At 48.2% G+C, this 12185-nt stretch overlaps 1 protein-coding gene across 2 annotated transcripts in view; it reads left to right on the top strand.

Annotated features, from left to right (window-relative positions):
* Positions 1–3180: 3180 nt before the first annotated feature.
* The window catches only part of SUPT5H (SPT5 homolog, DSIF elongation factor subunit), a 37687-nt gene continuing 28682 nt past the window's right edge, over positions 3181–12185 (top strand). The window contains exons 1-5 of one of the 2 annotated variants that reach the window (XM_081868733.1): positions 3181–3241; positions 8617–8717; positions 10370–10529; positions 10649–10714; positions 11546–11557. In XM_081868733.1, coding sequence (XP_081724859.1) covers positions 8637–8717; positions 10370–10529; positions 10649–10714; positions 11546–11557 — 319 coding nt within the window. In that variant the 5' untranslated portion in view covers positions 3181–3241; positions 8617–8636. The remainder of the gene's footprint in view (positions 3242–8616; positions 8718–10369; positions 10530–10648; positions 10715–11545; positions 11558–12185) is intronic. The other variant, XM_081868734.1, reaches the window with a different exon arrangement.

Below are 12185 nucleotides of genomic sequence, written 5' to 3' on the forward strand. Positions count from 1 at the left end.
TGGAAAAGCCTCCCTATTGTCTTTTCCTTCACAAATCCTGTCTTAAGGGTATGTCTGTCTGTGTTTGAATAGGGTGAGCCTGTGACCTGGCTCAGGAACTATGTGTTTATCATTACAAAAGACTGGCCAGGCTCCCCAGGGTATCCAGTCAAGTAAGCATTAACAGGTAACCTACCAGACAAGAGATAAAACGACGACAGGAGATAAACAACACACTCAGATTTCTGCTGTAGACCACCCTTTCTGTGATGTAGGTATGATGTGTCTGGGGGGTGGTCTTGGACTCCAGGGAGGGAATTCAAAATGTCTATATAAGGCCTGGTGTGCCATTGTTCTCGGTTCCTCCTCTCCTGCGTGTGAGGGGAGCACCCTGTTGCAACAGATCAATAAAATAGATCAAGCTTACTAGCTGCTTTGATTCTCAATATTCTCTGGTTGGCCTCTGTTATTTTCTCCTACCAACAGGAAACCTACGTAAGGACTCTATATGGGCTCTTGGATAAGGGGGAAAAGGGCAGATTTTTGTTTACAACACAATCACCTGAGAAGTAAAGATATCATTTATTTCAGGGGTGGGGGAACGTGTGGGTCTCAGGGACTGGTTGAGAAGTGTGCATGCGAGGCAGATGAAATTGATGGACTATACGGAACTGGCGGAAATGACTGGCAGAATCCGAGATCAGGGAGAAGAGTCGGTGGAAGAAGATTGGAAAAAAATTAAAGATTATTTACAGAAATATTGTAAAATTAATGAACGTTAGAAAAATGATGGAATGAAGCTATATGGCTTTAGCAGAAATGTTATAAGGAAATAGGTACAGATAGATTGTTAATGTATTAAAAGGGGGGGGGAAACCAGGTTAGAATATGTTAAGATAAATTACAGGACAGAAGATAGAGAAAGATGGAAAGGAATTGCTGAAACAGTTAATTGAAGTGGAATACAAAAAGTGAGGTGAGAGGTCGCTGAAAGAAGTGAATGAAAGACAAGATTTTGAAAATATTGGATGTGTTTTTTAATTGTCTTGTTTTGTTTTGTTAATTTAATGTTTTATGTAGTGTTTTTGCTTTTGTAATGTATTGTATTGTTTAATTCTTTTCTTTTTCTTTTTTTCTTTATGTAATTTTTAAACTGTCAATAAATATTATTTTAAAAAAAGAGAGAAGCAGGGGCTGGAGTCTGACTTGGGAGAGGGGGGGTAGTGGTTTGTGGGCACTTGTACCAGCCAGGAGGCAAGATTGAGAGGCTGGGGAAGCTTCAGAGCTGGAGGGTGGAGCACAGGATGGGTCAGAAGAAAAGGAAGAAGAGGCAGGTCAGGGAAGTGAAGGGCTGGAGTCTTCCCCACCCTCTCCTGCACCATTCTCCCTGAACCAGGAGAGGACTGAAAAGGGAGGAGCAGAGGAAGTTTGCACACAGGCGCAGTCTCCAGCTGTGCGCATGCAGCTCTTCAAGGGAAGGTACATAAAGTGGGGGAGGGGACGGTTCCCCTGTTGCTCCAACTGCTTCATACAGTGCAGACCTGGGAATACAGTGGTGCCTCGCAAGACGAAATTAATTCGTTCCACGAGTTTTTTCGTCTTGCGATTTTTTCGTCTTGCGAAGCACGGACTTTGGAAAAGCTTCAAAAATCACCAAAGTCTTCAAAAACCTCAAAAAAGGCTATGAGTTGCTCCTCGAAGTGAATGCACGGTTTTAAGAAAAAGGAAACAAACTTGCAAGACAAAGGAAACAAACTTGCAAGACGTTTTCGTCTTGCGAAGCAAGCCCATAGGGAAATCCGTCTTGCGAAGCAACTCAAAAAATGAAAAACTCTTTTGTTTTGCGAGTTTTTTGTCTTTCGAGGCATTCGCCTTGCGAGGTACCACTGTAGCTGCCTAGGTAACCAGAGCTGTAGAAGAGACTGTAATTGTTATGCTTGACAATAAATACAGTGGTACCATGGTTAACGAACTGAATCCGTTCCAGAAGTCTGTTCTGAAACCAAGGTGTGCTTTCCCATATAACCTTACAGGTGTATAATACCATTTTTGCACCAACTTCAAGAGAAGGAGGAGGATTGGTTTGAGAAAATATTAAATTATTTGGGCAGGTTTGAACAATTTAGGGTAAGTAAAATGTTAAAAGTTAAATGAACCATATGGAGGGAGGAGTGTTAAGGTATATAGAACTGTACATGTGGTTGATTTGAATATGTTATTGATTATGTATACCCAATGTATCAGCCGCCTGGGGGTTTTCACTGTTTGTTTTCACTGTGTTTTGGTTGTTGGTAAAAAAAATAAATAATAATATTTTTTTTAAAAAAACCTTTTAAAAATAACAAACAGAATAAACTCGGTATTACCAAAGAAAAATAAATAAATGGAAAATAGTCAGATGAATGAAACGGATGGTTCCTGCGGCCTGATCCCACCAGGCACGTCATTTACTCACGAGTAAGCCCAACTGAATTCAGCGGGGCGCCCCCTGGGGCAATGAATGGGCTGAGGAGCCTTGGCAGGCCCGCAATCCCGCGCGCAGCTACTGGGGAGTAAGCCCCATTCAAGGCCATAGGGCTTACTTCCGAGTAGAACGGCCCGGGCTGCCCCTTGGGGAATCCCCTGCGCTCTCCCCTCCTGCTCCTCCCCCCAACCATCCCAGCGCTGCCATTGGCCTTCCCCAACTCCTACGTCACACACCCCGCCGGCCAATCCCCTCCTTGTTGCGCCCCAGGCCAGGGAAGAACCGACGAGCCGTAATTGGCCGAGCGCGATCACGTGACGGGGGCGCCATTTTCCCCCTCCTCCTCCTCCGCGTCGCCGCCACCCGCGTAACACGTCACTGTTCCCTTCCTCCGCCCGGCACGTGACCCGGGCGGCCCAATTTCCTCCATGGCGCCCCAGACCAACCAGGGAAGTAGCGACGGGCCGTAATTGGCCGAGCGCGATCACGTGACGGGGGCGCCATTTTCCCCCCTCCCCTCCTCCGCGTCGCCGCCGCCAGCCGCGTAACACGTCACCGTTCCCTTCCTCCGCCGGCACGTGACCCGGGCGGCCCAATTTCCTCCATGGCGCATCTTCTCGCGAGATTTCCTCTCCCCACACCCCTTGTACGCGTGCGCGCGGAGACGCTCGAGGCGGTTCTGTTTTGGTTTTTCCGGTTCTCTTGCGCCGCCCGCGCCGGTTTTTCTCCCCCCTCACCCCCCCCCGGAGAGGCCCTGAGGCGGCGGCGGGAAGAGCGGGAGGCCTCCGGAGAAGCGCGGTGAGGGAGGAGAGGAGGGAGGGAGGGAGGGAGGGGACGAGGCCCGCCCGCCCGCCCGCCTGCCGCTCCCCTCAGGGCTCGGCAAGGCCCGGCTCTACGCGGGGCGGAGGAGGCCTGAGGGGGGAGGCCTGGCTTCCCGGGCCCGTCCCCTCACCGGCCTCGCGGGTGGCGGCCCCCAAGCGCCCTCGCGGGGGGAGAGAGAGGGGGGTGGGGGTATGTGTGGTTTCCCTCAGGCGGGATCGCAGAATGGTGGGAGGGGGCACCCCCAGAGGTCATCTAGCCCAACCCCGCGCCGCGCAATATTGTGTTTTTCCTTGTGGGTTTGTTTGTTGTTTCTTTTTTTAAAAAAAGGTTGTGAACCCCTCCCCCCCCCCGAGATTGTCGGGCGGAGGGGGGCGTACAAATATTACTAGTAGTAGTAGTAGCAGTAATAATAATAATAATAATAATGGGGTCGTACCTGGAAGAGGAAGGGTCCCTTTCTTGTGGCTTTCTTGTTTGGCTTATTCCGCTGTTTGTTGTTATACGGTGGTACCTCGGGTTACACACGCTTCAGGTTACATACGCTTCAGGTTACAGACTCCGCTAACCCAGAAATTGTGCTTCAGGTTAAGAACTTTGCTTCAGGATGAGAACAGAAATCGTGCTCCTGCGGCGCAGCGGAAGCAGGAGGCCCCATTAGCTAAAGTGGTGCTTCAGGTTAAGAACAGTTTCAGGTTAAGAACGGACCTCCGGAACGAATTAAGTACTTAACCCAAGGTACCACTGTATTGCTCAAAAAATGATATGCTTCAGGATGAGAACAGAAATTGTGTTCTGGCGGCGCGGCGGCAGCCAAAGGCCCCATTAGCTAAAGTGGTCTTCAGGTTAAGAACAGTTTCAGGTTAAGAACAGACCTCCGGAATGAATGAAGTTCTTAACCCGAGGTACCACTGTAGTAGCAGCAATAATAATACTGGGGTCGTGCCTGGAAGAGGAAGGGTCCCTTTCTTGTGGCTCTTGGTGGCTTTGTTGTTTTGTTTATTCCGCCGTTTGTTGTGATATCAGGGTTAGGAACTGAGATAGGAGAGCTAGGAGATAAATGCCACCTTAAACCGAGGTTATGGGTGCAACAGCGGCATGTCTAGGCGCTCTTTTATTAAGAACAAGAATTCAAAGCTGAAAATGAATTAACCCTGTTGTTGTCGTTTAGTCGTGTCCGACTCTTCGTGACCCCCTGGACCAGAGCACGCCAGGCACTCCTGTCTTCCACTGCCTCCCGCAGTTTGGTCAGACTCACGCTGGTCGCTTTGAGAACACTGTCCCACCATCTCGTCCTCTGTTGTCCCCTTCTCCTTGTGCCCTCCATCTTTCCCAACATCAGGGTCTTTTCCAGGGAGTCTTCTCTTTTCATGAGGAGGCCAAAGTCTTGGAGCCTCAGCTTCAGGATCTGTCCTTTCAGGGAGCACTCAGGGCTGATTTCCTTCAGAATGGAGAGGGTTGATCTTCTTGCAGCCCATGGGACTCTCAAGAGTCTCCTCCAGCACCAGAATTCAAAAGCATCCATTCTTCGGCGATCAGCCTTCTTTATGGTTCAGCTTTCACTTCTGTACATCACTAATGGGATAAACTATCAGTAGTAGTATATAGCAGTAGCAGTAATAATAATAATGGGTTCGTACATGAAAGGGGAAGGGTCCCTTTCTTATGGCTCTTGGTGGCTTTCTTGTTTTGTTTTGTTGCCTTTATTCCACCGTTGTTGTTATTGTTGTTATATCAGTGTTAGGAACTGAGATAGGAAAGCTACGAGCTGAATGGCACCTAAATGGGTGTAACAACAGAATGTCTAGGTGCACTTTTTTTTATAACAAGAATTCAAAGCTGAAAATGGATGAACTGCAGCTAAAATATTTTCATTTTTCACATGGTGTAGTCCTTCACCCGCCCCCAATATCCTTAAGAAGAGGGTAACAGTAAGAGCTGACAGTAAGAGCTGTTCGACAGTGAAATTTGCTGCCAAGGAGTGTGGTGGAGTCTCCTTCTTTGGAGGTCTTTAAGGAGAGGCTTGACACCCATATGTCAGGAGTGCTCTGATGGTGTTTCCTGCTTGGCAGGGGGTTGGACTCGATGGCCCTTGGGGTCTCTTCCAACTCTTCTATGATTCTAGGGTCTCTTCTCCAGTGTTGTAGCTAGAAGTGGGCAGGCTGAAAAAAAGTTCTCCTTTCCTTCCACTTCCTTCTAGTGTGGTGTAATGGTTAAGAGCGGTGGATTCGTAATCTGGGGAACTGGGTTCGCGTCTCCGCTCCTCCACATGCAGCTGCTGGGTGACCTTGGGCCAGTCACACTTCTCTGAAGTCTCTCAGCCCCACTCACCTCACAGAGTGTTTGTTGTGGGGGAGGAAGGGAAAGGAGAATGTTAGCCGCTTTGAGACTCCTGAGGGGGAGTGATAAAGTGGGATATCAAATCCAAACTCTTCTTCTTCTTTGTTTTAATTGGAAATCTATAGGGTCAGTACTGTGCCCAGAGCTCAGAAACTGCATTAATGAAATTCCCTGTTTCAAAATGTTCCTGGAACAGTTGGAGTTTTCAACACTGAATTTTATTTCATAGAATTATAGAGTCGGAAGGATCAAGTCCAACCCCAATGCAATGCAGGAATCCTTAGTCCAACACGGGGCTCAAACCCACAACCATGAGATGAACAGTGTCATGCTGCACTGATTGAGCTGTGTCAGTGTCATATATTTATGCCTTTTCCCCTGACAAGGACTCAAGAAGGTGTGCAGGTTAAAAAAAAGGAGAAAAAAAGAACAGCCAAAACATAAGGGGGAATCATTAAAAGAATTAAGCATTGGTTTTGATTTATATCCCATATTTTCCTGCTTAAGGGGCTCAATGTGGTCCATGGTGTGGTTTCTAGAACATGGGTAGGCAAACTAAGGCCCAGGGGCTGGATCCGGCCCAGTTGTCTTCTCAATCCGGCTCACGGACGGTCCGGGAATCAGCGTGTTTTTACATGAGTAGAATGTGTACTTTTATTTAAAATGCACCTCTGGGTTATTTGTGGGGCCTCCTCGTGTTTTTACATGAGTAGAATGTGCCCTTCTATTTAAAATGCATCTCTGGGTTATTTGTGGGGCACAGGAATTCATTCATTCCCCCCCCCCAAAAAAAATATAGTCCGGCCCCCCACAAGGTCTGAGGGACAGAGGACCGGCCCCCTGCTGAAAAAGTTTGCTGACCCCTGGTCTAGAATTAGGACCTGGGAGAGACCCTGGTTCAAGTCCTGCTGCCGCCACAACCCTGGACCCACGTATCACTAGGTGTGTGTCTCTCAGCCCAGCCTGCCCTACAAAGTTGTGGGGATTAAATGAGGACCAGGATTTAGGAGATACCAAAGTTTAAATCCACCTCACTCAGCCACAGGGAAGTTCAGTGAGCGTGACCTGGAGAGGGCAGTTGCTACCTCTCGCAGCTCAGAGTGGTTGTTGTGAAGATTGAAGATTAAATGGGAGGGAGTGAGAAAGCTGTGCACTGCCTTGAGCTCCTTGGAGAATAAAAGGTGGGATAGTAAAGGTAAAGGGACCCCTGACCATTAGGTCCATTCGTGGCCGACTCTGGTGTTGCAGCGCTCATCTCGGTTTACTGGCTGAGGGAGCTGGTGTACAGCTTCCGGGTCACGTGGCCAGCATGACTAAGCTGCTTCTGGCAAACCAGAGCAGCGCACGGAAACGCCGTTTACCTTCCCGCCGGAGCAGTGCCTATTTATCTACTTGCACTTGAACGTGCTTTCAAACTGCTAGGTTGGCAGGAGCAGGGATCGAGCAACGGGAGCTCACCCCGTCGCGGGGATTCGAACCACCGACCTTCTGATCAGCAAGTCCTAGGCTCTGTGGTTTAACTCACAGCGCCACCCAGGTCCCAAACGTGGAATATCAATGCAATAAATAAATACAATATACACTTCTCAGGCACCCCCCCCCACATTCCCTAAAGCACATATTCACCATAAAGACACCCCAGTTTTGAAGAAGCTGAAGAATACTGGCTTATTCCTAAGCAGTGTTCAAATTTGGTCAGGTGCATTTTGCACCTGGTTATTGGCCACTTGTGACCACCAGCTGGAGTTGCATGCTTGGGGATCATTGGATCTTTCCTCTTTTCACCCACTTAATACCACATCCTGTAGAATCCTATCAGTTATCTGTGCAGTCAGAATGAATTATGCAGCCTGAGCAGGAGAAGCGTTAGAGTTAATTGTTGTAGCTTGTCTTCACTTACCCCACCCCATTGCCCTGCTCACAGTTGTGAAGAATATCCCTATGTGGATCCCAATGGTCCATGTCACCTTTAAGAAAAAGAGGTAGGAATAAGCCAGTATATATGTGGACTGTCCCAGACTTTTTTTCTTTAAGTTCTCAGAGTTCTTAAGCTAGCTCAAGGTTGTCATCTCAACTTGTTGTTTAGTCGTGTCCAACTCTTCGTGACCCCCTGGACCACAGCATGCCAGGCACTCCGGTCTTCCACTGCCTCCCACAGTTTGGTCAAACTCACGTTCGTAGCTTCGAGAACACTGTCCCACCATCTCGTCCTCTGTCATCCCCTTCTCCTTGTGCCCTCCATCTTTCCCAATATCAGGGTCTTTTCCAGTGAGTCTTCTCTTCTCATGAGGTGGCCAAAGTACTGGAGCCTCGGCTTCAGGATCTGTCCTTCCAGTGAGCACTCAGGGCTGATTTCCTAAAGAATGGAGAGGTTTGATCTTCTGGCAGTCCATGGGGCTCTCAAGAGTCTCCTCCAGCACCAGAATTCGAAAGCATCAATTCTTTGGCAATCAGCCTTCTTTATGGTCCAGCTCTCACTTCCATACATCACTACTGGGAAAACCATAGCTGAAACCATAACTATACGGACCTTTGTTGGCAATGTGATGTCATCTCAACTAGCCAGATATTTAACTGATAATCAATCACTGTCTGTCCTTTGAAAAATAAGACTTTAGAGCCGTCTTGCCCAAATATGGCAACTCGGCATTCCGTTTTGGTGACTGTGACCTTAGTTTAAGGAGCCATATGGCACCTAGCTTATATCTTGAGTTTCTGACGCAGCTGCAGATGTAAAGGAGAATTTGAGTTATATGACGTCTGCATAATGCTGATTTTTGTCTTTCCATTCTCATCATGTAAATGCTCTTTGAGGCCTATGATGTGGTCTTGTCCAGAGATACATTATTTTTGGTCCGAAGTTGTTCCTCCCATCACTGATGAATCCTTGTTATTTGCAGATGTTTGTGTTCTGCTAAACTTTATTCCTGTAGCGTGGGGATTAACTGGTGGGCAACAAAAATGGATTTTGCAAGCCTATTATGGTGGCTAAGAGGCTTATGCTTTTTCTTCAGGATAGAAAAGTGTTGCCGCAATGTCTGACAGCGAGGACAGCAACTTCTCTGAAGATGAGAGCGAGCGCAGCAGTGAGGCGGAAGAGGTGGAGGAGAACGAGGTGAGGTGGAGGAGATCATGCAGGCAAGCAGGTGTTTCACACCTGCTTCAAGGAAGTGTGTCTTTGGCCTGAGTTGTGGAGAGGGGAGGCAGGCTATTTATTTACTTATTTGGCAGATTTGCAGCCTTCCTAGCCACCATTTACATCACCAAGGCATCTTGCAGACATGTAAAGCTGTTCACAGTCTCAGCAGGTAAGGAGATCTATGTGTGGATCTTCCACCCTGGAACAGAGGAAGAAGCTCTTATACCCTTCACCTGACATGTCTTTTTGGGTTTTGGCTTCCCTTGAACTTGGGGCTGGGGCAGAGCACATTTTCTGTAAGCAATTTCATCTTCATAATAATAATAAATTTTATTTATACCCAGCCCTCCCCAGCCAGAGCTGGGCTCAGGGCGGCTAACACCAATACAATCACAATAAAAACATAAGGGGGGGGGAGAAAAAAAACCAATTTAAAATACAGGTTAAAATGAAATTTAAAATGTAGCCTCATTTTAAAGTAGCTGATAAATCAAGACCATAAGGGGAGGGAAACAAGGGTCAGACTGAGTCCAAACCAAAGGCCAGGTGGAAGAGCTCTGTCTCACAGGCTCTGCGGAAAGATGTCAAGTCCCACAGGGCCCTAGTCTCTTGTGACAGAGCGTTCCACCAAGTCGGGGCCAGTACTGAAAAGGCCCTGGCCCTAGTTGAGACCAATCTAACCACCTTGAGGCTCAGGACCTCCAAAGTGTTGTTATTTGTGGACCTTAAGGTCCTCTGTGGGGCATACCAGGAGAGGCAGTCCCATAGGTACATGGCTGCAGAGTCAGCAGGGCAAACTCTGGGTTGTATCCAGCACTAGCCTTGCTCAGAATTGACCCGCTGGAATGACTAAGTTAAGTCCGTTAATTGAGTAAATCATAGGATTGTAAAGTTGGAAGGGACCAAAAGGACCATCTTGCCCAACCCCTTGGAATGCAGCAATATCTATTCTAGCCTTTCTTTTCATTCCGCATACATCTTAGAGAAAAGCTTCTGTCTTTACCGTGAGGAGGCAGATGTAAGGAACAACAAGAGGGCCAGTGTGGTGTAGCGGCAGACTAGGGAAAGTAGGGTCCACGTCCCCACCTGGCCACAAAGCTTTCTGGGTGACTTGGATCAGTCCCTCAAAGGGTTGTTATGAGGGTAGAATAAGGAGGAGAATGAAGTAAGCCGCCTTGAGGGTCTTAAAAATGTAATTAATTGTCGTCCTCATTCAGAGACTCCCCCAACCAGCTGTGTGCACCCAAGGGAGCTTTGGGCTTCTTTAACGAGAGAAACCATCCCTATGTACCAATCAAAGCATGCTTTAAACTGAGCCTAGTTCACCAGCACGTTGGAGGGTGCACAATCCCACAAGGAGCACAGGGCCGCTTGTGTTTGCCTAGCCTCTGGCTCTCAAGCCGTATCCAAGGACTGAGCTTGGGCAGAAGTTCTCTAGAGACCCGGATATCTCTTCCTAAGTCTAAAAGCAGGTTGGGGCTAGGAATTGGGGCCTGTGGTTTCCATTTCCATGTAACCAAGCTGTTTGGTGCTGTTTCCCCCACCCCTAAGTAAAGCTGCTTTCTGTGGGCTTCAGCATGAACCACCTGCGAGTCACAGGTTAAAGGTTCTCATTCAATAACATGCAGGCTGAAGAGGAGCGTGTCAGTGCCGTAGGCAGCGAGAAGGAAGAAGTGGAGGAAGAGGAAGAAGAGGAGGAGGAAGAGTATGACGAAGAGGAGGAAGAGGACGATGATGACCGGCCTGCGAAGAAACCCAGACATGGCGGATTTATTTTAGATGAAGCTGGTAAAAAAACAAAAAAAGACTCTTCTCCTCTGCCCCCTGCCCCAACCATAAGAGACATGTAATCTTTGACTCCTGGCTTATCGTGTGGACCTCGTCCCTTCCCTTTCTCTTCCTTCCAGATGTGGATGATGAGTATGAAGACGAAGACCAGTGGGAGGATGGTGCAGAAGACATTCTGGAGAAAGGTAAGGAGAACCCTTTTCGTGAAGATAATCTTGGATCTGGAGTAACTGATAACCAAGTAGGAGCATGCAAGCTTTGACGTCCCACAGAACCTTTCGGCAGAATTCCTCCTGAGGAGGAAGCAGGAAATTCCTCACTGGTGCTGAGTTCTCGAATGCTTGTGTGTAACCCTAAAGCAACCTAAAGAAGCCTGAGAAAAACATAATCTGCTTTATTGAGCGTAATTAATTTTCTGGAATGTTTTTCCCTTTCCTGGTTATAAGTCAGATCCCTAAAACTGGAAATGCAACTGAATATCTTTTTTTTAAAAAAAAGGATTTCCTCTTTTGTTTTATTTCCTGCCAGAGCTGGAAACTTTTTCATTTAAAATTCCCATGTTCATTTGTTCTAATGTTCTTGCCATTTCTGGAAAGCACTTAAACCGATCAGACTTTTCTCCAAGAGTTGCGGATGACCGCGGGTTGTCACATGTGCGAAAGTGCTGTCGGTTTTGGAGGTGCGAAACGAGAGTGGCCAGCGGAGGGAGAGCTGCTTCTTAGGATCGGCGGCAGCCCCTGGCTCCCTGCCGTTGTCTCCCCCCCCCCCCCCGGCTGTCCCTGCCTGTGGGTAGTGCTCCCTCTGCCTCCCCCCCCCCCCCGGCGTTGTGGCTTCTCTTTTTTTGAGTTCTCGTGCATTTCATTCGCTTCTGCTTGGTTTGTGTGCCGCATCTTAATTTTGTTCCTTCCGCTTTTCTGTTCCCCATTCACCCTCACCCTGTGGTTGGTTTTGATGGTATTATTTGGCTCATACTGTCCGCCCTCCCACCACCACCACCACCACCTCTTCATGAGCAGAGGAATTTGAAGGTAAGAACGGTTTTTGTTTTTATCCTCTTCATTCCAGCTCCTTTCCTCTTCACCAGCTGCCTTTGCTTCTCTGCTTCCCTTCAGCCAGGTGGGGTTCTGTGCGTGAGGGTGGGTGGGAGAGCATGCTTAGCAAACGCCTAGTTGATGTGGGCACGCAGGGAACGGGCTTGTGCAACCCCTGCCACTTGATCCCTTGTAGCTGAGTTCTCTGGTAGTGCAGTGGTCTTCTGAGCAGGAATGCTGTTCCAGTGGTCCCAAGCACCGTATTTTTCGCTCTATAAGACGTACTTCTCCTCCTAAAAGTAAGAGAAAATGTGTGTGCGTCTAATGGAGTGAATGCAGGCTGTGCAGCTATCCCAGAAGCCAGAACAGGGAGAGGGAAAGCTGCACAGTGCTTCCTCTCGCTGTTGTGGCTTCGCTGTGCGAAGCCTCCGCAGGGCAGCGTGGAGCCTTCATCCCGCTACCCTGCGGAGGCTTCGCGGGCTACCCCAGAAGCCAGATCCCTCTTGCTGTTCTGGCTTCTGGGATTCAGAATATTTTTTTTCTTGTTTTCCTTCTCCAAAAACTATGGTCTGGTGCGTCTTATAGAGCAAAAAATACGGTAATTCAAGCACTGTCCCTTTCCTTC

Source organism: Podarcis erhardii (genome assembly GCF_964252035.2).
Source record: "Podarcis erhardii genome assembly, chromosome: 7".
NCBI classification, from domain to species: Eukaryota; Metazoa; Chordata; class Lepidosauria; order Squamata; family Lacertidae; genus Podarcis; species Podarcis erhardii.